The following is a 22,275-nucleotide window of genomic DNA, read 5'->3' as shown; positions in this document are numbered from 1 at the left end:
AGGCTGTCCCCAGGGCAGCAGGGTCCCTGTGTGAGGCTCAGGCTGTCCCCAGGGCAGCAGGGTCCCTGTGTGAGGCTCAGGCTGTCCCCAGGGCAGCAGGGTCCCTGTGTGAGGCTCAGGCTGTCCCCAGGGCAGCAGGGTCCCTGTGTGAGGCTGAGGCTGTCCCCAGGGCAGCAGGGTCCCTGTGTGAGGCTCAGGCTGTCCCCAGGGCAGCAGGGTCCCTGTGTGAGGCTGAGGCTGTCCCCAGGGCAGCAGGGTCCCTGTGTGAGGCTGTCCCCAGGGCAGAGGCCCCTGGCTGACTCACCGTGAAGAGGTTGGAGCGGCGCTTGGACTGTTTACGGACAGGAGTTGGTGTGTTGGCAGTGGGAGGAACATCAATCCGCAGCTCCTTCTGGCTGGTGCTTGGAGTTGATGGGACAGAGGAGGAATAATCACTTAAACTCCCTCCTCCATTACTGGTCTGCAAGGATTAAAGGGAGTTTTAAACAGTGGCAGGCTGCTTTCAAGCAATGACAATCCACAGCTGAATCTTATTTACTCCTGATTTACTCCAGATTTATGCAGAAGTGCAGCCAGGGCTCAGGAGCTCAGCAGGGCTGCCCTACTGCCACTTTTCCACACATTTCTATTCCAAGCCTTTGAACATCTCCCCCACCATTATTTTTTGAATAGTTAAATACCTCTGTTTATACAGCAGGCACATTTTCATTCTACACAGCACAACCTTAACTGGGTAGCAACAGTTTCATTTGTTTTCTAGTGTACAAGTAAGCAAAACATCGGGGAAAACCTTCCAAATCTGAATTTCTACTAAACTAAATTCTAAATACCCAGTGCCATGGAGCTACATAGATGGAGTTAAAACTACTCTGGAGATACCAGATCACTGAGAGCTGATCAAGAAAATGAAAATAATTCAGAGTTGTGAAATGGCTACCAAGGGGTTGGATAAATCCCAATATATTCCAAGCATTACAGAATCTCCCACAAGGACAATCAAGTCCAACTCCACAGGATTTGCTGAAGTCACTGGTGCAAAGATACAAAACTTGTAAGATATTCCAATTTATTTGAAGTAACCAAAACTGTGATGTTACATCCTAGTCCTGAAAGAATTAAAGTTTTGAGCCTATAAAACAATAAATGAACAAATTCCTGAAAGGAGGAAGGTGAGGAAACCAGACAGAATGGAAAGGACCAAAAAGTGATTAAGAAAAAAGCATTATTTTTTTTTCTTTAAAAGCACTAATTGGACATGACTTAAGTACTAAAAACAGCACTGAAGGAGGAGATGCTCTGTGTGCTGATGGGGGACTGGGGCAGGACAACAGGGAACATTCTGCCTGCTGGGGATGGAAAACTCAGCAGAGGAGCAGCAGTGGATGAAGGGGCTGGGCAATAACTCACACTTAATTCTGGAGGGAAAAGAAATGTCTGGGATGCACAGAGAAGGGGGAAGGGCCATCTTTAAAGCAGTCAAGATTCCTGGAGGAAGTGAGGCAAGATGGTAAGAGGGTATTTCCAGAATTCCTGAGGAGAAAGATGCCTCATGGGACTTCCCCCATGCTCCTTGGGGATGGGGATCTCAAGCTGTAACCAGTCAGGATGATTAAAAAGCAGGAGACAACCCCTTACAGCCCCCAGCTGAAATCTCTGCATGTTCCAAGCTCTCTTCTGGTTCTTGCAGCTTTCCCAAAGCAGGGAGCAGAGGTGAAGGCACTGCAAGCAACAGCAGGGCCGGGGAAACATTTCCTACAACATTCCCAAATGCCAGAGGAAGCAGCAGCAGAGCTGGGAGATGTGTACAAAACAAAGGAGATGAAATGATGTAACTGGAATGATCATTTTCAGTGTCCTAATGGAGAATGGTAACACAGACAGATGAGCAGGACAAGCTGGGAAGAAGTGGCCTCAATTACCCCACATTTGCTTTTCCTGTGTCTTTAGCAGCTTGTTCCCAAACCACTGGATGTGCTGGAGATAAGAAGGGTGGTGAGGAAATCTAATTTTTTTTAAACTGAAATTAACAGATTTATACCCTAAGTGCCTACTTCCCAGGTGGAGAATGTGAAGGATCCCCTAAAATTTTACCTTTTAAATCCTTCATCATTTTATAGCATCATTTTATATTTTTGCAGCTGTCTCCTGGATTTCTAAGTGATTTGTGAGTAACTCCTAAAGGAAAACACAAACCTGTTGGATATTCTATTCCCCAAAGACACGCAGAGAGAGTTTCTATAAAGAAGTCCTGCAGGCAATGTTTCTCTTCTCACACACCAAGCCCAGTGGATTTCCAACTTTGTAAATAAAACTCTGAGGTGATTTCAAAATAAGCCACTGGCTGGAACAATGAAAAACACAACCAGAGAGAATGGCTGCAAAAACCATAGAATGGTTTGGGTTGGAAGGGACCCCAAGGATCATCTAATTCCAACTCCTTGCCATGGGCAGGGACACCTTCCACTATCCCAGGGTGCTCCAAGCCTTGTCCAGCCTGGCCTTGGGCACTTCCAGGGATCCAGGGATGTCCCCAGATGCTCTGGGCACCCTGTGCCAGGGCCTGCCCACCCTCACAGGGAGGTATCTACAATGCTTGTTCTAGATAAATATTAGGTTACTTAGAAACAACCCTGTAAATACAAAAGGATTGTGATATAATGTGGCATTAAATACATTATCGTTCCTCTTTTAGTTTTAGTTTTGACATCCCAGAAAATTTCCAAAAGCTTAACAATAATCAGGTCTCACGTGCACTGAAATAATGGATGGCCAAGCTGACTGCACTTTGCTTTTAGTAATTTAATTTACGTTTTTGGACAATCACGTTGTAGTAAAAACTGTCTGGAGGCATTGTGCAACCATGAATAATGCATCACTACAGATTTACAACAGCTAGTAAGGAGCGAGCTTGTGTGGCAGCCACACCTGAGCTGCAGCTTTGTAGTGGATGTTAAGCTGCACACCTTCCCAGGAATAATGGATATCTCCTTGGAGAATGGCACTGCTGACCAGGAAACACAACTCTTGGCACTGTAGTCCCCATGGATGGACACTGAGGGGCTGGAGAATGTCCAGGGCAGGGAATGGAGCCCCAGGAGGGGCTGAGGGAGCTGGAAGGGGCTCAGCCTGGAGAAAAGGAGGCTCAGGGGGCCCCTTGTGGCTCTGCACAGCTCCTGACAGGAGGGGACAGCCAGGGGGGTCGGGCTGTGCTCCAGGGAACAGGGACAGGAGCAGAGGGAACGGCCTCAGGCTGGGCCAGGGGAGGTTTAGATTGGATATTGGGGAAAATTTCATCACCAAAGGGTGTGTAAGGTCACAGAGGAATGCACAGAGACCAGGCAGACATGGAAACATGGTGCCATTTCCAATCTCCTCTCACAGTAGAACAGCTGAATTCCAGGAAAGCCAGGCAGTGTGAAAACCTATGCAGCCTGCAGATTATTGTCACTTGTAAAACAATCTTTCCATCTCTACCTTCAAAGCTGCAGCTCACTGCTGGGGATTCCTGGCTGGCATCTGCACATCCATTTGCCTGGAGAGGGGCCTGGAGCCTTTCACACAAACAGGAACAGCAGCTGTTGTGCCAAAGGCTTTTCCAGCTGTTTTTACAACAGTGCAAACTCGAGCCCAGCTGCAGGTAACTCCTCAGCAGGTTATGCAGCCCCCACACTGAGGCACTGAGGACCAGAGGTGGGGCTGAGCAGCCTCATGGGTTTGGGAACCAGATGATCTCCACTTCTAGGGGCTGGGCAGAGGAAACAGCCCTTTGGAACTGTTTTTGTTGGCACTATTCTGCTAAGTTAATATCTTAAAATTGCCTTCCTGATATGTCAGGTGTAAAGGACAAGCAGCTCCTCTAGCACCAGGATGAATATAGGGAAAAGGAATGGCTCTGTGGGGTTTTGTGAGGGAAAAGGGAACTCATTCTTCTTTGAAATTAGACTTAGCATGGTATACAAGCATATCATGCCTAGGCAGATTGTCAAAGGGATAGGGGAATGTGGGCATGAAAAGTGGGATAGCCATGCAGAGTCAGATACAGAAGTGATTGGTCTGTACTTGTAAAAAGTAAATTAAAGACCTATTCCAAGATGCCCTGTGGCCAATAAGAGGCCTCCAATCCACTGCACAACACTTCTTCCCCTCTAAACAGCTCAGTCTACCTCTTGAAGTGTTCCAAAAAGCCAGACAGTGGGCTGTGACTGGAATACCTGAATGTAAGTGATGTTGCACCATCCCTCTTGTTGACAGAGTATGCAACAGCTCTGTCCATCATGCTCATGAATGCTAAGCTAATCCTTGGATTTGGGAATAAAATTCCTTCCATGCATTCTGTGCTGCCCTGAAAGCCAGCAGAGGTATCTGAAGTACTTGCAAGGGTTTTCAAGGAAAATCTTCCCCTTGACTGACATACACACTGAAAACTAAGTCAGAAGGAAAATTAAGCAGCGTCTACTACAAAGAAAAGTCGATTTTGCCTTTGGAATAGGAAGCATCTTATTGTGTGGGACAGGCCTCTGGAATCACATAACTGTAGCTATTCCTGAGAGCATTTTCTGGAAGGGATCTTACTGAGGCAGGCACCACCTCAGACTCCTGGGCATGTAGATGGAGAAGCACCCACACACACAGACAAGTCTGTCACAGAGTCCCAGAATGGTTTGGATTGGAAGGGACCTCAAGGCTGATCTCATTCCAACACTCTGCCATGGGCAGGGACACCTTCCACCAGAACAGACTGCTCCAAGCCCTGTCCAGCGTGGCAGACTGAAACCACAGAAGCCCTGGATGGTGCTGAGCCTTAGAATTCCCCCCAAGGTATGCTAAGGACTACTCTGGTGAAGGTGACACTCAATACCTCTTTTGTTTCCTCTCTCTAAAGCCTAAGCTTTTGACTGCAGAGTCATCTGGAGAGTTTGCAGGAGTTCAATCCCCGGGATGATCCAACCAGAGATGGAACAATATCTGACTTGAGCTGAAGTGCTGTGTGCAAGCACTGCCTCTGAAGGCCTCTGCTCCTGTGGAGAATGCAAGTGGCAGGGCACTGCACCGCTAACGGGGTTGATTCATGGAGGAAATCTTCAGAGGAACATCATTACGCCAAGAGAGATGTTCCAAAGGGCAAGACACCAGCCAGTCTTCCAGCCAAGATCAGAGATGGCAAATCTTGCCCCAGATCATCTTAAACTTGGAATTGCAGTTGCAAAGTTCTTTTAAGTCTGGGATAAGGATTCAGCTTCCTTCCCTTAAACAAGGTCATACTGCCTTTAAGTGTAGCACAAAGGAGATACGACATGAAACAGATTCCTGGCCTCTACTTTTAGGCATGACATCAGTCTCAGAAGAGAGACATCTTTGACTGGTGATGCAATTGCCCCTTTAGGTAATTATGACACCTGCCAAAGGCAGTAAAGAACATTATTTCACTTTTATTGAAAAGGAATCTAGGGAGCCTTATCACAAAAGCTACCTTGCCTTGATTTTCCCAAACAGTTCTTATCACTGGCAAGAAGTTTGCTGCACAGCTGATGGTACTGGTCTAGAATTTGGTGTTTGCTGTTGACCTTCAAACTAGACTTGGGTAGGAAACCAGTGAGCCCTCAGATATTTGATGTCCTTCATCAAAAAAAGCTCCATTAACAAAAAATGTCCCCAGAGAGAGCAAGTTCCAAGGGCCTGTGGACATGAACTGGTCAGAGACAGAACAGCTGAGGAAACCTGGAATGGGAGAACCTCTCCCATGGGAGAACTTGTTCTTCACCAGGAGGTGCCAGGGCTCTTCTGAGGAGCAACACACCTCACTCAGCACCTGCTTTAGAAAGGGGGGTCTGAACTCTAGCATTCTCTTTGGGCTCATCAGCAAAATCCACAGTCACAGCCTGAGGTCGGATCAGGACTCAGTAAGACACAGCAGAGAACTCTAAAGACTAAACTGGCACCTGCATCTTTAGGGTGATAACCCAGTGGGATGAGTTACTCCCTTCTGCCAAAAAAAAAAGCAGGCAGTGTGTGGGATATGAGTTACTCCCTTCTGCCAAAAAAAAGCACTGTGTGGGACAAAGGCCCACAGCCAAAACAAATCCTCACGTGGGTGGCTCAGGACTGCAAAATAACCTGTGTATTATTGAGTTTAGACTGAAAGCCACACCAGAATGGCTGTGGGTATCTGACATCATTCAGTTTATCTCCATCCCAGCTGGGGAGAAGCCCAGAGATGATCAGTTGACACTAGAAAACAAAGACACTGAGGAAGGGCATTGTCAGGGAAACACAGGGGAGCGTGCGATACACGTGGGTAGAAGTTGTGCAAGTCAGAAAACGTTGGTATTAACCATATGTTTCTCAAAATACCATCAAGTGTAAAATTCCAGCACTCTAACCACTGGGATACACCAGCTCAGCACAGCTGAGTGAGAGTATCCACCAAAAACACAGCAAGGGGATGTTGAACCACAGCACAGCAAATCCTGCAACTCTAATGACTGGCCTACCCAGACCTGCAGGCTGCTGGGTATCAATGAGAATGATCAAAGCAGGCTTATCAATCCAAGCAGGCTTTAAAGCCAAATTATTCTGTTTTGTTACTTTGTTTCTTGAACTCAAGCCAATCTAAAAAAAAATAAATTCAAATATCACTTCAAACACTGGCAGCATTAATAAAATGACCTCTCGAGCAGCAAGGAGAGCACTTGAAATGGCAGGAAACACATCAGAGATGAAAAGCAGCTTATCAGCTCCTTTCCCAAGCATTGATTTTGTCTGTACCTGGCTGATATGCACGGCAGAAACCTGGGCAGAACACACGGAGGAGTGGCTCGGAGAGTTGGGCAGAGATTTGCAGGGTCCGATGGAGAGCTGCTGCTTCTTCTTGGTGGAAACGATCTTCTGGGCAACTGAGGGGAGACAGAACAGCCAGGCAGGTCAGGCAGGGCACACAGGGGGGGAAAACACACAGTGAACAGCACACACAAACTGGGGGGGCACCACCAAAGCCTGCTCCAAAAATTGATGTGTTACAGGAAAGGGGAAGGGTGCTGGTTTTCCACGGTGCTCCATGGGAAACTCCAGCTGGGTTCTCCACATGGAAAATGTGACTCCAGAAGTCTCATTCCACAGGTGAGCACCAGAGGATTCGGGGAAAAAATAACAAAAAACAATACTAAGAATGCTGTACCAAGTCCCCTCTGTGTTTGTGACCCCACAGCACCAAAGCTCATCAGAGACTCATCTGAGGCTTACGTTTTTCATAAAAGCTCATGGTAGCAAACATTTTCCATTCCTCTTTGGGATATTGTCCTGGCAGACAGGAGATACCTGGTCTCTGCTGCCAAGGAATAAAATGGATTTCCCTTTTTTTAATCAGCCATTGCACCAGGGCAATCCACTGTGAAGCCCAAACCAAAGAGAACTGGAATATCAGAACTGATAAAGGGTTCATGACAGTGAATAAATACCTGGATTGGTGGTACCACACATCCCAGTGAAATTCTTTATGGAAACAAGCTGTATCATTATTTCTAATTTTAGCTTTTATTCCTTCACAGCAGCAGCACAGCTGGAAAAATGCCTAATTATTTTTATTTTTTTGCAATTTATTAAGCCATTCTCTTCAGCATGGAAGGAAAAGCAGCATTTATCAAACAGATACAGGGATCAGAGCCATTAACATCTCTATGTCCAGCTTGGCAGACCCATAATAAAAAAGATCAAACAGAACTGATGTGGAATGCAGCAACTTCCAAACCTCTCCTACAATCTCAATTTAAACAAGTCAAACCATTTCAGAAATTCATCCCATCACACACTGGAACTTGAGCTCATGCTGCTAATTCAGCTAAACTCTTTGGAAAGAGCTCTTTTTGTGTCATAAATACATAAAAATAAAATGCATTGTTACCTTTTGAGTCACAAATTAAAAACTAAACAAAATTTCAGTCTTTGGAAACAGGTACTTGTGTGATGGCTAATCAAAAATGCCACTGACTAAATTTGGCTTCCTTGCATGCAGTTTTTTTCATGAAGGGAAGCACTTCACAAAACTTGTGCCAAGGAGTCTGCAGTCACTTGCAGCACCTCCACCAAAGCCAGTGACATTTACTGGCATCTCCTTAAAAAGTTCCCCAGAAACTCGTTGGAATTAAGCCAACAGAACCCAGTCTGTCTTGTTCAGCAAACACAAAAAGACAATTATGTAAATTCCAAGATTATTTTCCCTCACTACATTACAGCACAGGCAGGGACAGTGTAAGCATAGTTTCTTCTCAAATGAATGCAATTTTAATAACAAACTGGTCTGTGGCTTATGTTTTTCATGTAAATGAATGATGGCATAACCATGATTTAGTGAGAATACATTGTATAAAGAATGGCTCATATATATGAAGAAGCAGCTTCATTAGTTACATCCCACCTCCAATAGGCCTCTTATCATCCTGAAAGGATGATATCAATTAATTTATCTTCCCCTAGCATATTGATCATAACCTTCATCAGCTAATCATGTTTAAATTAAAGGGGAATATCGTAGCACTCTGTCATTTCAGACCCATTGGGTTATTGATCTGGGGCCTGGGAAGCTATATATTAAAATATTTTAAAACACATTAGCAAGTGAAGAGAGCAAACCAGAGGTCAGATTTTAACATATGCACATGGATTTGTCTTCATCCTATGTGGTACAGATCTAAATTAAGACCAAAACTGAACAAAAACCACACATGAATGAAAACGACCTCATCTGCAAAAGCTCCCGCTCTCACATGGCAGAGATAATTAGCCAAGGAATATATTTGCCTCTTCCCTGCAATGTGGGTACAGGGGTGTTGGTAGCACTGACACAGCACAGGCTGGGCAAGGAAGGGGAAGGAGCAGGGGAAGAAGCCCAGGACAGTCTGAACTCAGTGACTCAAACACACAACCTGAACACGAGCCAAGCACCAGGCTGCTCCAAACCCCGGCCAACCTGGCCTTGGGCACTTCCAGGGATCCAGGGGCAGCCACAGCTGCTCTGGGCAGTGCCAGGGCCTGCCCACCCTCCCAGGGAACAATTCCTAATTCCCAATATCCCATCCATCCCTGCCCTCTGGCAGTGGGAGCCATTCCCTGTGTGCTGTCCCTCCATCCTTTGTCCCCAGTCCCTCTCCAGCTCTCCTGGAGCCCCTTTAAAGCCTGGAAGCAGCTCAGAGGTGTCCCTGGAGCCTTCTCCTCTCCAGGTGAGCACCCTCAGCTCTCCCAGCCTGGCTCCAGCCCTTGGAGCATCCCCATGGCCTCCTCTGGACTCACTCCAGCAATTCCACATCATTAGGCTGGGCACCCCAAACTGGACACAGGTGGGGTCAAAATAAACCATTATCCACCCCAAACTTCTTAGCTCCTCGCTCTGTCAGAACAATGATGTTCTATAAAGTGAATAAAAAATTCAAGAAAGCAGAAATATTGTTGTCCCAAGCTGCTTCTGAACACAATATTTGAATTTAATACTCTCTAAAAAATATTTCTAAAACAGATGAATACCAACTTAATCTATGGCAGATATCAAAATAATCCAGAGAGTGAGAAGCATTTAAACTCTTTTTAGGAATCAGTTGAATTGTCTGTACTTTTATATACTCAATCTATCAATTTGGGACAGGTTTTATTGTAATGTATCAGCAGTATGAAAAGCTAAACAAAATTTATGTGCAAAGTCAAGAACTCTTCTGCAAATAAACAGGGATATGCCATGGATACTGAGAGTTGTAAACAGGGAGAACTGATATTTAGCAAATATTTGGCCTTGGAGGGGGACTGACGCTGATTTTTTATACATTTAAATTTAATTCCACGAGCCAGAATGACTGGGAGTTGTATTCTGCTTGAAGGCATTGATAATTACAAGCATGTGAAATTCCCACTCCGAGTTGGGAGGGAAAGCTCCTGGCTTGAATGCCTCTCCTTCCATGCCTGACCTAGCTCACCACAACAAAATTAACCTTCCCACCCCCTGCCACTTCCATCTCAAACGCTGCTTTTTGTTAGGCAAAACCCACTCATTCCTCAGCATCTCCTGCTCCCACGTGGCTTTCAGGGAGCCCTGAGCAGCAGAGCTTGGAGCTGCACATGGAACTCTGCAGATCCCCACACAAACCACGTTTGCCAGTGGAAACCAGTGAGCACAGCTCATTTCGCCAAGCAAAGGCCTCCCACTCAGAGGAGCAGAGGACTGAATTCCATCCGGGATGAGGAGCAGAGGACTGAATTCCATCAGGGATGAGGAGCAGAGGACTGAATTCCATCAGGGATGAGGAGCAGAGGACTGAATTCCATCAGGGATGAGGAGCAGAGGACTGAATTCCATCAGGGATGAGGAGCAGAGGACTGAATTCCCTCAGGGATGAGGAGCAGAGGTCTGAATTCCCCAGGGGATGAGGAGCAGAGGACTGAATTCCCTCAGGCATGAGGAACAGAGGACTGAATTCCCTCAGGCATGAGGAACAGAGGACTGAATTCCCTCAGGCATGAGGAACAGAGGACTGAATTCCCTCAGGCATGAGGAACAGAGGACTGAATTCCCTCAGGCATGAGGAGCAGAGGACTGAATTCCCTCAGGGATGAGGAGCAGAGGACTGAATTCCCTCAGGGATGAGGAGCAGAGGACTGAATTCCCTCGGGGGAGGACAAGGGCGGTGCCTCCATAAGGAACTGCTTCCTCTTGGTGCTCTGTTTGGGAGCTCATCCCCTTTAGGAATGCAGGTGCCAGAGGAGCTGCCCTGAGCTGTCTTGCCCTGGTTCAAAGGGCTGCTCACACATCAGCACCTGCTCGACCTTGATGCCTTGGGAAAGCTGGCCTAGAACAGAGGCCAGACAGAGTTACAGAATAAAGCAGGGATTGATTAACAGGATCTCCTCAATGGATCCACCTTGGGCAGCACAAGAGCTCAGCCAGGGCTACACCCAAGATGAACCAAAATGGTCACAAAATGGACAACTGGTCACAGGGTCTGTCACTTTTCTAAGTTCTGCTCCATTTGTATATTGGAGTTAATTGTCCAATTACAGCTTTAGGTTATGAAGTCTCATCTTCCTTGTTTTTCTCTCTTCAGTCCACATTGTTTATGCTCTTGGGTCTGAGATTTGGATCAGTTGTCCTTGGTCCCCAGCTAGAGAAGGAATTTTTTTGGCTCCCTACTCTGTGAAGAGAGCTCACCATCCCCTAATGGAAGCTCACACTAAAGCAGCACAGAATCTGAAAAATATAAAAGCTAAAACCTGAGGCATCAACCTCATGAGCACAGCTCCATCCAAGGACAAGGATGAGAAGAAAGGCAGAGACTTCAGAGGAAAATACTCCCTAGGAGGAGTTCAAGGCACAAGGTGAGAGTCTGCTCCAGCCCCACATCTCAGAAAACTGAGAACACTCTGCATGCAGCACACCATGCACATTTGGGAAACCTCATTCAAGCTGAGACCTGATCTCTCCCTGCTCCTAAGATGGATCCTGGAAAACACCCAAAGGTACCAGCAGCCTGATCACTTTTCATTCCCAAAAGGCAGGGAATTCAGTTCTTCCTGTGCTCTTTTTTATACATTTAAATTGCTCAACCAAGGAAAGCTTGGGATATTAAAAGGGCAGACTCCAGGCATACAAGACCCGTAACATCTGGTGCCTTTTCTCTTCTTAGTGATCACAGGACAGGGGTGCTGCATATTTTAGGAGATGCAAACACTCTTCTGCAATTACCACTAATTTAAATTAAAACTGACTTCTCATCAAAACCTGTGTAAGACCATCTCCTCTGCACGTCCAAGAAGGAATAAACAGCAGGTTCAGTTAAAACCTGCCACTTGTGCAAAAGATGGGAATGCAGGAAATCTTCCTTCACTGATGGACAGACAGAAAATGGCCTTCAGTTGAAGCTGGAATGCTGACAGCTGAGTGAAAAACATCAGGGATAAACACTTGTTTAAATAAACACCTGTTTTAACTATTTGGGGGGGGGGGGAAGAAAAATTGGGATTTTTGTGTGAGCAAGTATTTGCTTTTACCTTAAAAAGCACAAGTGGAAGAAGTTAAGATATACAGCAGCTTACATTTTTACAGCAGCTGCCTTTTAGCTTAATATTCCATGTTTACAGGATAAGTAAGGGTTCAATAAAAGCAAATTTATTCCACAATTACATATTGCAGGAGAGGCAGTAATAACTACCAGAGCAAGCCTTAACCACAAATGCTTCCAAATGGGAAACATTAATGTAAGTAGCCACTATTAAGGCCATTGTGCCTGTTATTTTAAATTCCATCAATTTTCTAGGCTAAACAACCTTTATATTCTTCTGCTTAAAAGGAGAGCTTGGCGTCCCACGTGTCAGGTGTAATGGAGAAATGAGTGCTGGACAATTCTAAAGCTGGGGTTTGGAAAGAGCAATTTATCCAGCTAATTCCTGGCCAGGTGCAGCCAGAAATACCTGAAGTTACTTTGCCCTGAAGAAGTGGTGCCACTGTGAAGTCACACCAGGCAAAGGAGCTCCTGCTCTGCACTGAGCACAAACCCCCTCCATGCTCCGACAGCATCTGGTGGGACTTGCTGGGAGAAACCTCAATGACCAAAAAAGAAAAGTCAAATTGACCAAAAATATATAAATCTGCAGTGCAAGGCATCAAAAGCATTAAGAAGTTTTACAGGACAAAGTGCTTGGTTAACAAATCTTTGCTTCTTAAGCCTTGTCTTACAAGATATGAAAATACAGCTGTAAATCAGGTTCTGTATTAAATATCTTTCATCAATGCCAACACATATTTTTTTTCCTCCACAGGTAACTCTAATTAACACTGCTCATCATTTATTCCCAACTTCCATGCAAATCACTGCCTTCCAAGCCTAGGTAAGCAAATATGCCAATAAATCCACTGGAAACAATCTGGCATCTGAAGCAATTTAAAAAGTAAACCTGTGTTTTCTGCACTGCTTGAACTGTGCTGCAAGTAGAAGCACACAGCTCGAGGATTTAATGGGAACATTGTGCCAGACACACAGGTAAAGTCTCCTGCACATGGATTTACCTCACCAGTACCTCCTGGAGCTCTGCTGACCTTTCCATGAGGGCAGAATAAAGTCATAAATCCTGTTATATCCCACACAGAGTTATGATTTTAAATGCAAAGATTAAAAAAAATGTTGAAACAAGAAAAAAAGTCAAACTGAAAAGACTCAAAGAGAATGTTGTCAAATTGATGTGTTTTGTAAAATGTCCATAAAGGAAACAACTGAGTTGTCAATTACCCTTGAAGAGTAACATCCTTAAGGATAACATGGTATGTAATAATCATTGTATGTATTTAATTCTATGTCAAAACATAAAATTGCTTTTTAATCATATCAAACCACAGGTTTAAGTAACAGAAAATTATATGATGCTTTTACCACCTTAGTGAGTCATTTCCTACTCCCATTTTGAGGCAGCTTCATGAAAAGCCCACTTTGGGGCACACACCACCAAATGACTGCTTTCATAGAGAACATTTCTGCTTTCTGAAAAGTCATGCACACCCAATGAGCCCACTAACAGAGCACAGAGAAGGACACACAGTGATAAAAAGCTGCTGGTTCTGGTAGTGCATCTCAGATGCAACCAACCCTCTAGAAAGAAATAAACTTATCACATCTACCAAATCAAATTCAACTTAACTCATGCCTCATCCAGATGGTTCTATTAACTCAACTTAAAGAAAAAGCTCACAAAAAAACCAGAATAATCAATGGTTTTCTTTTTTCAACTGCCAAAATGACACAAAATTGTTACCTAGCAACTCAAAGTCTGAAATCAGAGGTGCAACCACACCATGAGATCACCCAGCTACATCCAGACAGGGCACAGCTGGTTCCATGATTGCTGGGCTATCTAACAAAAAAGTTATAGTCACCCAATACTATGAACAAATATCACTTTTTTCACATAAATATTCACAGATATTATTCCTCAAGATGTGACTATTCTCCTCAGAAAAGAGCAATCAGGTTTACTACAGCAACACCAAAAAAGGTGCATCAACACATCACTGAAGCACAACTTATCTATGCTGTTCACCAAACTCAAGTTAGAGAATATTCTTGTACTTTAAAGACAAACCACCCTCAAAACAGACCATCAAGCACCTAAATAAGATTAAATAAACCAGCCCATGAGCTTGTTGCCCACTGAGCCATCATAATCCATCTCTCAGGCACACAGAGGCCTGCTGGAAAAAGAGCTTTGTGTTACCAACGCCACAGTGCAGGTGGAATAAACCCTGCTCTCAAAACACCCTCCAGAAATCCAGCAGCAGATAGCAAGTCATCTCCTCCACCACTACAAGCTAAAAATCCTCTGGGTATGTGGGTTTATGCACATCCAGCTGTCACAAAAGCAGTTCCCTGCCAGAGCAGAAGCATCATGGAGCATTTCACATAAATCTCCCAAAACACATAAGCCCCCCCTTTGCACTTTAATCATTTGCTAACAGTTACAATAAGATTGTATTAAAAATTTAAACTGCCCTACTTAATGCAATTTACCTTCAAAGGTCCATTTCCAGAGAATGAAGTCGAATGATATAAATGTCGAACACTTGATCAGATTTATGGCGCCCAAGAATATTTCTCTTGATACAGATCTGACGAGTGAAGGCTAATGGCTTTAGTTTTATTACTTTTTAAGCACTTAATGGGAAAATTTAGACATTTTCACAAGACTGAGCTCCAGCAAGAATGGTGCATTCAGAGGATGACAGCAGAGGAGAGAGCTGTGTGCTCTGGTTAAACAGCGGCGTTATTAAGCGAGAGATTAACGCCAAGTATTTATCCTGATAATCTGTCACACAACAGTTAGGCCTGAGTGCCTCTGCTAGGGCAGAGAGAGCAGCACAAAGTGCTGACTCCACAGCCAAGTTCCCAGATGGAACTGGGGCCAAACTCCCAGGGAAAGACAACTGAAGTCACAGTGGGATTGTAAAAGCTGAGTGATAGTGCCAGGGCTGCAGATCAGCCAGTGCCTGCAGGTGATTAGGAAACAGCCCTTCCATTCTGTAGGGAATCCCACCTTTTCACCCCAGCCACGTTCTCCATCAATGCTACAAAGCAACAGTTTCACTACTCCAAAAACACTTTTTTTTTCCCTATTTAATTTTTTTTTTTAACTGAAAGACAGCTGGGAGTCCTCAGATTTCAATTAATGTCGAGGTACTTGGCCAATCAATCACCGAGTGCTATAAATTCCTCTCTATTTCTCATTAGTTACACTATTGCACAGCTTAAATCTAAACATACCTTTCTGGGAGACTGTAAATTACCAGGCCTAAGACACAAGTGAGTGCATCAGGCATCAGGAGGGGCATAAATGATGGGAGTGAGGCCATTGTGTGTGCGCTCGACTCTGGCTGATTTACTCCTCACCAGGGCTTTTTTCACACCCAAGGAGCAGCAGCACAAGTGCCACCAGCAGCACTCCATCTCCTGCAGTTTGCATATCTGACTTGAGACCAGTAATGACCTGTCTTTATTAACATTAACAAGTTTTATGCCCCAAATCCAATTTTCTGTGGAAAAAAATATTTCTTCAGCATCTGCCAATAACGTTCTTTCATTAAGTGCAGATAGAGCTTGAAGAAAAACAAACCTCTGCCTTAATTTAAAATTGGTTCTGTGGCTCTGAAAGCCACCTTCAGCCTTTTCAAAGTTGAGACAGTGCAGAAGTTACCTGACACAAAAGGATCTTGTGCTAAAACAAAAAGGAACAAACATTCATACATTTATTAACAAAACTATTCAATTTTTAGTCACGTACCAGCTTTATAATAATTTGTGAACTAAAGATCATAAGTCAGCACTCCACAGAGGTTGCTCAGGGAATGCACTTACACAGATGACAAATATGTTCCAAAAAATGTCTTCTATCAAAGTTAGAACTTATTAAAAATTTAATTTGACGTTTTGAAAGTTGCAGGAAATAATGAAGTGAAGTCACAAGTGGAGACTGTCAGGGATCACAGGAATCACAGGACCCTTTAGGCTGGAAAAGCCCTCTAAAATCAAGTCCAAGCATTACCCCAGCACTGCCAAGGCCACCACTAACCACATCTCCAAGTGCCACATCTAAAAGTGTAAGAGTCCCCCAGTTTTCCTAACCCTTTAATAAAACATGTTGAGCCCCTGTGTTCAGGGGTAAAATTTAATATTTGGGATAATTATCATAACTGAGGTAGCCCATGCAGTCCCATCCATCTGCCAACTAATTTTCCTTTCTGATTTGAGCTTACTTCCTAACCAAAATTGCACTGCTGAAACAAGCCCACAGGGATCCCAGACTGGTACCTCTGGAAAGACCAAGCTAAAGAAGAACCCAAAATCTACAGAGGCTCATCAAAAACAGCTCTGTGCTCCAGAATCATCTCTTGAGTTGAACAAAATGATGTTGTGCTGGATTCTCTCTTTTCCACAAAATACTGACCAGACCCCGCAGCAGGCAGGACCTGACCTTGCTGTGTCTGGCTCACACAGAGCCCCAGTAAAGAGGAAAGAAGAGTAAAGAGTAAAAGAGAAGGAAGAGTAAAAAGGAAAGATGCAGAGAACAACAGTCTCGATGCTTAAGACTGGCCAACAACCGAAACTGAAATGAAAGGAGGAGCTTACAGATGAAATTGCACTGACATTTGACCAAAATCACACAACACCATCAGTGCAAATGCTTTTCTTCTAGAGGAAGAGGAAGAAGCCCTAGCTTTGGTGGGCAGCATTTGCCTTGTGCAGCACCACCTCATCAGACCTAACCCTCCATTTCCAAGTTCGTGATACACAATTAAAGATTCTCTATAGAGAAGGAGGAAGGAAAACGCATCTCGCTCGGCGGCGGCAGCACAGCAGCGCTGGGAGTTTGCTGGTGCAGGAATTCCGAGAGGAATGCCAGCACTGTGCCCTGCTCCACACTCCACCCCCGGCATCCAGGGATGCTTTTAAAGCTGAATCCACGCTGCTAATCCCGGCCGAGCAAACAGCTCAATGGGATTTGCATATGCATACGGATTAGCTGAAAGGCAGCGATTTGCAATGCGCTTCGGAAGTGGCTTTTGAGGAACCAGCTATGCTAATAATCAACTTTGATGTTGAAAATGTGTTTGTTGCACAACAGAGGAGGTTACAAAAGGATTATGTTTATTACACCAGTTTGAAACGTTTGATAGCTCACACAAAAGCATCTCTTTATTATAAAGGGGCAAAGCGGGATCTTCTTTTTAACAAATGCTGCTAAACACACCCAGAACAGAATGAAGTTACAGAAAGAGCATTCTGCCTTCCCTTTCTGTCTTCACACAACACATCTCGTGGGTTACCTCTTAATCTTCCATTCATCAATATTAAGCCAGCAAAGCTAATTTTTTGCGAGCAATTTTAAAGAGAAATCCACAAAGGACAGTCAAAACCAACGGCCAAGGGGAGACATATTGAGGATAACAAAAAAAAAAATTGAAAAATCAAGTTTTAGACATTTCATGCTGCCTTCTGTATGTCAAGGCTTGCTGGAGAAGCTGTAGGAAATAAAGCAGCAGATGAGGTGTACGGGTTTTTAGATTTGTCAATTAAAAATTGAGAAGAAAATGTCAGATTAAATGATCAAACCATAATCACAGAAGTGCAATAAAGAGCGTAGCAGCAGGAGGAGAGGCAAAGATGTGCTGGGCAAGGCAGAGCAACCCCCAAAATGCAGCAAATGAGGCACAGTTTACACAGAACACTCAGAAATAAAGCAGGCATGAGGAAGAAGAAGGTTCTGGCTGTGCTAAAGCAAATATAAACTGGCACTTTGAGGAGGTCATGCTCTGCTGAAGCCCTTCCTGGCCCTCACCTAACCTTGTGGTCACTTCCTCTGCAGCAGCCAAAGAATCCTCACTCTAACAGGTGCCATCAAGCAGAATTTCATTTTATTTGTTTTTAAAGCCTCCCCTTTGGACACAGCCCGTGCCTGAGCCCTGCCAGCAGCTCTGCTGTGCTGTCAGTTTGCTGTTCAGCTCACTTGGCTCAAAAAGAATGGCAGAAATTGTCACTGCTGCTTTCAGCTCCGCCAGCAACTGCAGCATGACAACATTTATTCATGGCTTGTTTCTAGTCTGCCTTTCCTGAGAAAAGCAGGGGTGTGAAAAATAAGGAATTTTCAAACTTCCTCCTTCTTCCAGAATTTTTTTGCTTCTGTTTCTAGGAAACAATTCCTACTTGCTTGCCAGACACTCCACAAATGTGTTTATAACACTTCATCTGCCAAGCACAACACACATGAGTACATAAAACACACTGATTCTGCCTCTTACTCTCAACTCTGCTGTAAAACAAAAAAAAAAAAGGCAATTTACCCCCAAACAACCGCCTTGTTTCCTGCCCCAGGATTTCAATTAGATTTTGCATTACAGAATATCACTTTACTGGACTAATTCTGAATCCTAACTGTTGAAAACCTGACTTCTTTTGCATTTTGAAGAGATGTTGATCAACATTCTTGCTGCCATTTAATGAAGAATTCATCAATTTTGAACTAGGTCTTGCATTTATTGTGCTCTCCAAAAAATTTAACAGCTGTTACTATGGCACAGAATCACAGCTCTGCTCTAGGTTTTGAGTAACCTGCCTTACTGCATATACTTCAAATTAAGACTTAAAGGAAGTGCCATGAAATAACCACTATAAAATTAGAAATCACATAAAAATTCTGCTAGAGATTATGGTTTTCTACGAGTCACCTACTGAATGACACATCAGAGCTAAAATCAAAACCTCCCTGGAACTTTCACTGGCATTAAATCATTCTATTCCTCTGTGCTCACTGTAGCACTTTTAAAATTCCATACCCTGGAGTACAGCTCCTCATCCCATTATTTGATTCCAAGCTTGGAAAAATGGATACAGATGAGTCACTGGAAAACCTCTTTTCTTTCTTTCACACATTTGTGGATGCAGGTGCGGTGTTGAGAAACCTGATAGAACAGTACCAGTCTCAAAGTCCCCAAAGCCTGCAAAGTTGCTGCAATTTTCAGCCAAAAACTGGCAAAAAAGGTGAAGTCTGTGCCCACCAAACAGAAACACTGGACAGCATCAAGCACACTGGAAACTGCACAGAGACCTCCTAAGTTCTCAGCGACAACAGAAAAAGAATTTTGAACAGTAATGTGTAAAGTGTGAAACTTGGTAATCAGTCACAAAATATAAATCCAAGGATTTGGATCCATTTTCCAGCCCAATCCCAGGATGAAGGCTTCTTCACACCTGTCTCACCAGGCACTGCTCAATTCACACAGCTCATTTCAAGCCTATGTTATATAAATTTCGGACATTGGTTAATATCTGGATATTGGTTCATATCCTGCTAGTTCACACTGGGCCCTCCTACAACAGCGTGCAGTCAAATTTATGGCACCAGAACTTGTCATCTGTGGGAATGGGGCTGAGGGATTACCTGGAAACCAGACAAAACATCTGTGCAAACAAAAACAGCCACCAAAAACCCCTCAAAGAATGGTGGAGTGAAAAGCTTCCAAATTAAATCTTCTCATTTATCAATGGCCCGTAAGCAGGTCGGAAGGGTAAAGTAAGTACAAGGGCAAAGCATGAGCAAGGGTGAAGCTGCAGCAAGTTCAGAATAAAACACAAACAGAAACACCTCACAAGACGAGGGTAACCAGATTTTTGCGTTAAAATATATTTTTTCCAGCCGACTTTGGCGGCCGGAGCGTTTGATGTTTTAATAAAATCAAAACGTGGATTAATAAAATGAAAACGTTAATTTTACGTTAAAACAAACGCCTTAAAACGAACTTAAAACTGAAACGACTTAAAGTGAACGGGGGGTTAAAATGAACGCGGCTTGAACGTTTGTTGCTTCAGGCTAAGCCATGATATCGAGGAAAACAAATTGACACCCTCATGTCACTTTCTCATTAGAAAAAAACAAAATAAACAAACCAGGAAGATACAAATATCTAACCACACAAAACATCGATTTCCCAGCGGTTGTGAAGCATGGAAGAGTCAGCAGGTTGATCCAGGCCACGTGTGACCATCCCAAAGCTCATCACTGCAGGTGCCACATTCATGGCCCGTTCAGCCCAACTCCAAGGAAATCCAAGGAATTCCAAAGAAACCCAAGAAATTCCAAGGAAATCCCAAGCCAAAGCAACCACTGCTCATCCTGCCCTGTACTAGGTCCCCACCAGCCCAGTTCCCCAGGCAGAGAATCCCTCAGGCCACATCCAAAGTGGCCAAAGTGAACGCTGATCTTCCCAAAACAGCTGTTGGGATGGGTCCCATTGACTTCCTTTTAATTTACTTCCCATTAGGCTGATGAACATTTCCTAATGAAAACACATCCATAAAAGCTGACTTGATAATGCTGATGGCAAGTGACAGCCCTTCCCCTCGATGCGGCTGCAGCAGGATTAATTTGTCATCTCCCATCCCTTAACAGAGAAATGGTGCTTTGAAGTTCTCCTTTTAAGACACCTTTGTTCAACACCACGCTAAATACTATTGGGATCTGGAAATAAAATACTCCTGGTAGATTTTTTACACAGAGCAGACATGTTCCTTAATAAAAGACTAGTTAATTTGCAAATAATCATCCAAAAATACTGGCAGCACCAGAGCAAAGTGCAAATTGTGAGGCAGCAGTGGCCTCTGCCACCAAATAGCTGCAACTCCTACCACAATACCCACAGGTTTATTGTTATTTTGGGCAGTATTAGATCAAAATCTGAGTGTTACAGCCATCCAGATGAGGTAAAACCCCTTGGTTGAACTGCTAAGCTACAGAGACAGATTCAACTCTGAACACAAGTTAGACTCAAACCCTTTTGTTTCACACCCTATGATAGTAACATTTTATCCTCTAAATATTTGAACATTTGCTCCTTTGTGGTGTCAGAGACTCGCATGGCCCACAGCTAAATGGGTCAGGGAAAATCCAAACATAAAGCAGGGCAAGATGTGTGGTTGTGAATACACCGTGAACAGAAATAAAAGCAATTCTCATGCATTAATGGTACATCAAGCTAATTCAAGAAGGCTAAAACCATTAAAAAGGCATCCTGGGGCAGTACACAGTCATTACAATACTGTGCTGACAAGAAGTATTAAAATAATCATTTTCAATGTCATTGATAGAATCCGTTCTGATAAGCAGGGAAAAAAAATCTCTAATTCTTAATTGGGAATATGAAGCCAAATGGATCTTATTAGCATTTATCTAAGTCTTAAAATGCAATTTTGTTCAACTATTTAAAACACCAAAAAATAAGAAAGTATTTATTATCCTCCATCGTTGGGCACATTACTAAACTAAAGCCTTGAAACATGGAACTTCTCTTTTTTATTTCAGCCTGAAATTCAGGTTTTAACTCTCAATAGGATGAGAGATTAAACCTCAGTGGGACATGGTTGAAGGTTAAAAAACAGCCTCTAAAATAGCAATATGTATGTGAAGGAGGATTTTGGCTTTCACTTTACTCAGCTTTCCTCTCACAAAATATGAACCAATGGACTTGATGATCTTAAGGGTCTTTTCCAGCCCAAGTGATTCTATGATTCCATCTCTGTTACAATCAATAGTGAGCTTATCAGCTGTAATGAAGCGTTGGAAACGAGGTATTTGGATTTAACTCGAGAATAAAGTAGCATTTTCATAATAACAATAATCATTCAAGTTAAATTATTTTACCACTCAGCTGTGGAGAAAATGGGAAATGAGTTATCACAGAAGAATCGTAACAGATGACCACTAAGTTCAGTAGCTGCTTGCAGGGGACAAATTAGAAATTTAATTTCTAAAGTGTGTGCAATGAAGGAGTAAAAAGCTCTTCAATGCCATTTCCAATTTCTTCCTCCAAAAGGTAGGTCTACATCACAGCAAGGCACAACACAGAAACAAGAAAAGAGATTTTAAAATAAGTTTGCAAACAAAGCAGCCCAAACCAGGAACTGGTGTCAAAACCCACCACGTGTGTATGGAAGAAAAGTTTGTGGGCTGGAACATCCTCAGGTGAATTTTATTTCTTTTTTTTATCAGAGAATCCCAGAATGGTTTGGGTTGGAAAGGACCTTAAAGCTTATCTTGTTCCACCCGCTGCCAGGGCAGGGAAACCTTCCCCTACCCCACTAATGTGAACCCTCTGAAGAAGCCAAAAAAAACCCATTAAAGCTATGCTGAACCTGAGCACCCCAGAGCAGCACAAACCAAGGGACATTTAATCAAGTGCTCCCTATTAACAGCTTGCACTGCTCATTC

General features: G+C 43.7%; 1 protein-coding gene across 1 annotated transcript in view; it reads right to left on the bottom strand.

Moving 5' to 3' along the window:
- AGAP1 (ArfGAP with GTPase domain, ankyrin repeat and PH domain 1) overlaps window positions 1–22,275 on the bottom strand; it is a gene marked incomplete at its 3' end in the record, with an annotated part of 314,049 nt that overhangs the window by 165,140 nt on the left and 126,634 nt on the right. Inside the window, exons 8-9 of the mRNA XM_031063812.1 lie at window positions 6,766–6,893; window positions 305–460 (exon numbers count right to left, since the gene is read on the bottom strand). Of these exons, the coding sequence (XP_030919672.1) occupies window positions 305–460; window positions 6,766–6,893 (284 nt within the window). The remainder of the gene's footprint in view (window positions 1–304; window positions 461–6,765; window positions 6,894–22,275) is intronic.

The sequence above is a fragment of the Geospiza fortis genome, unplaced genomic scaffold, assembly GCF_000277835.1.
Source record: "Geospiza fortis unplaced genomic scaffold, GeoFor_1.0 scaffold179, whole genome shotgun sequence".
NCBI lineage: Eukaryota > Metazoa > Chordata > Aves > Passeriformes > Thraupidae > Geospiza > Geospiza fortis.
Note: the sequence above shows the minus strand (reverse complement) of the source record. Positions and strands in the feature narration are given on the sequence as shown.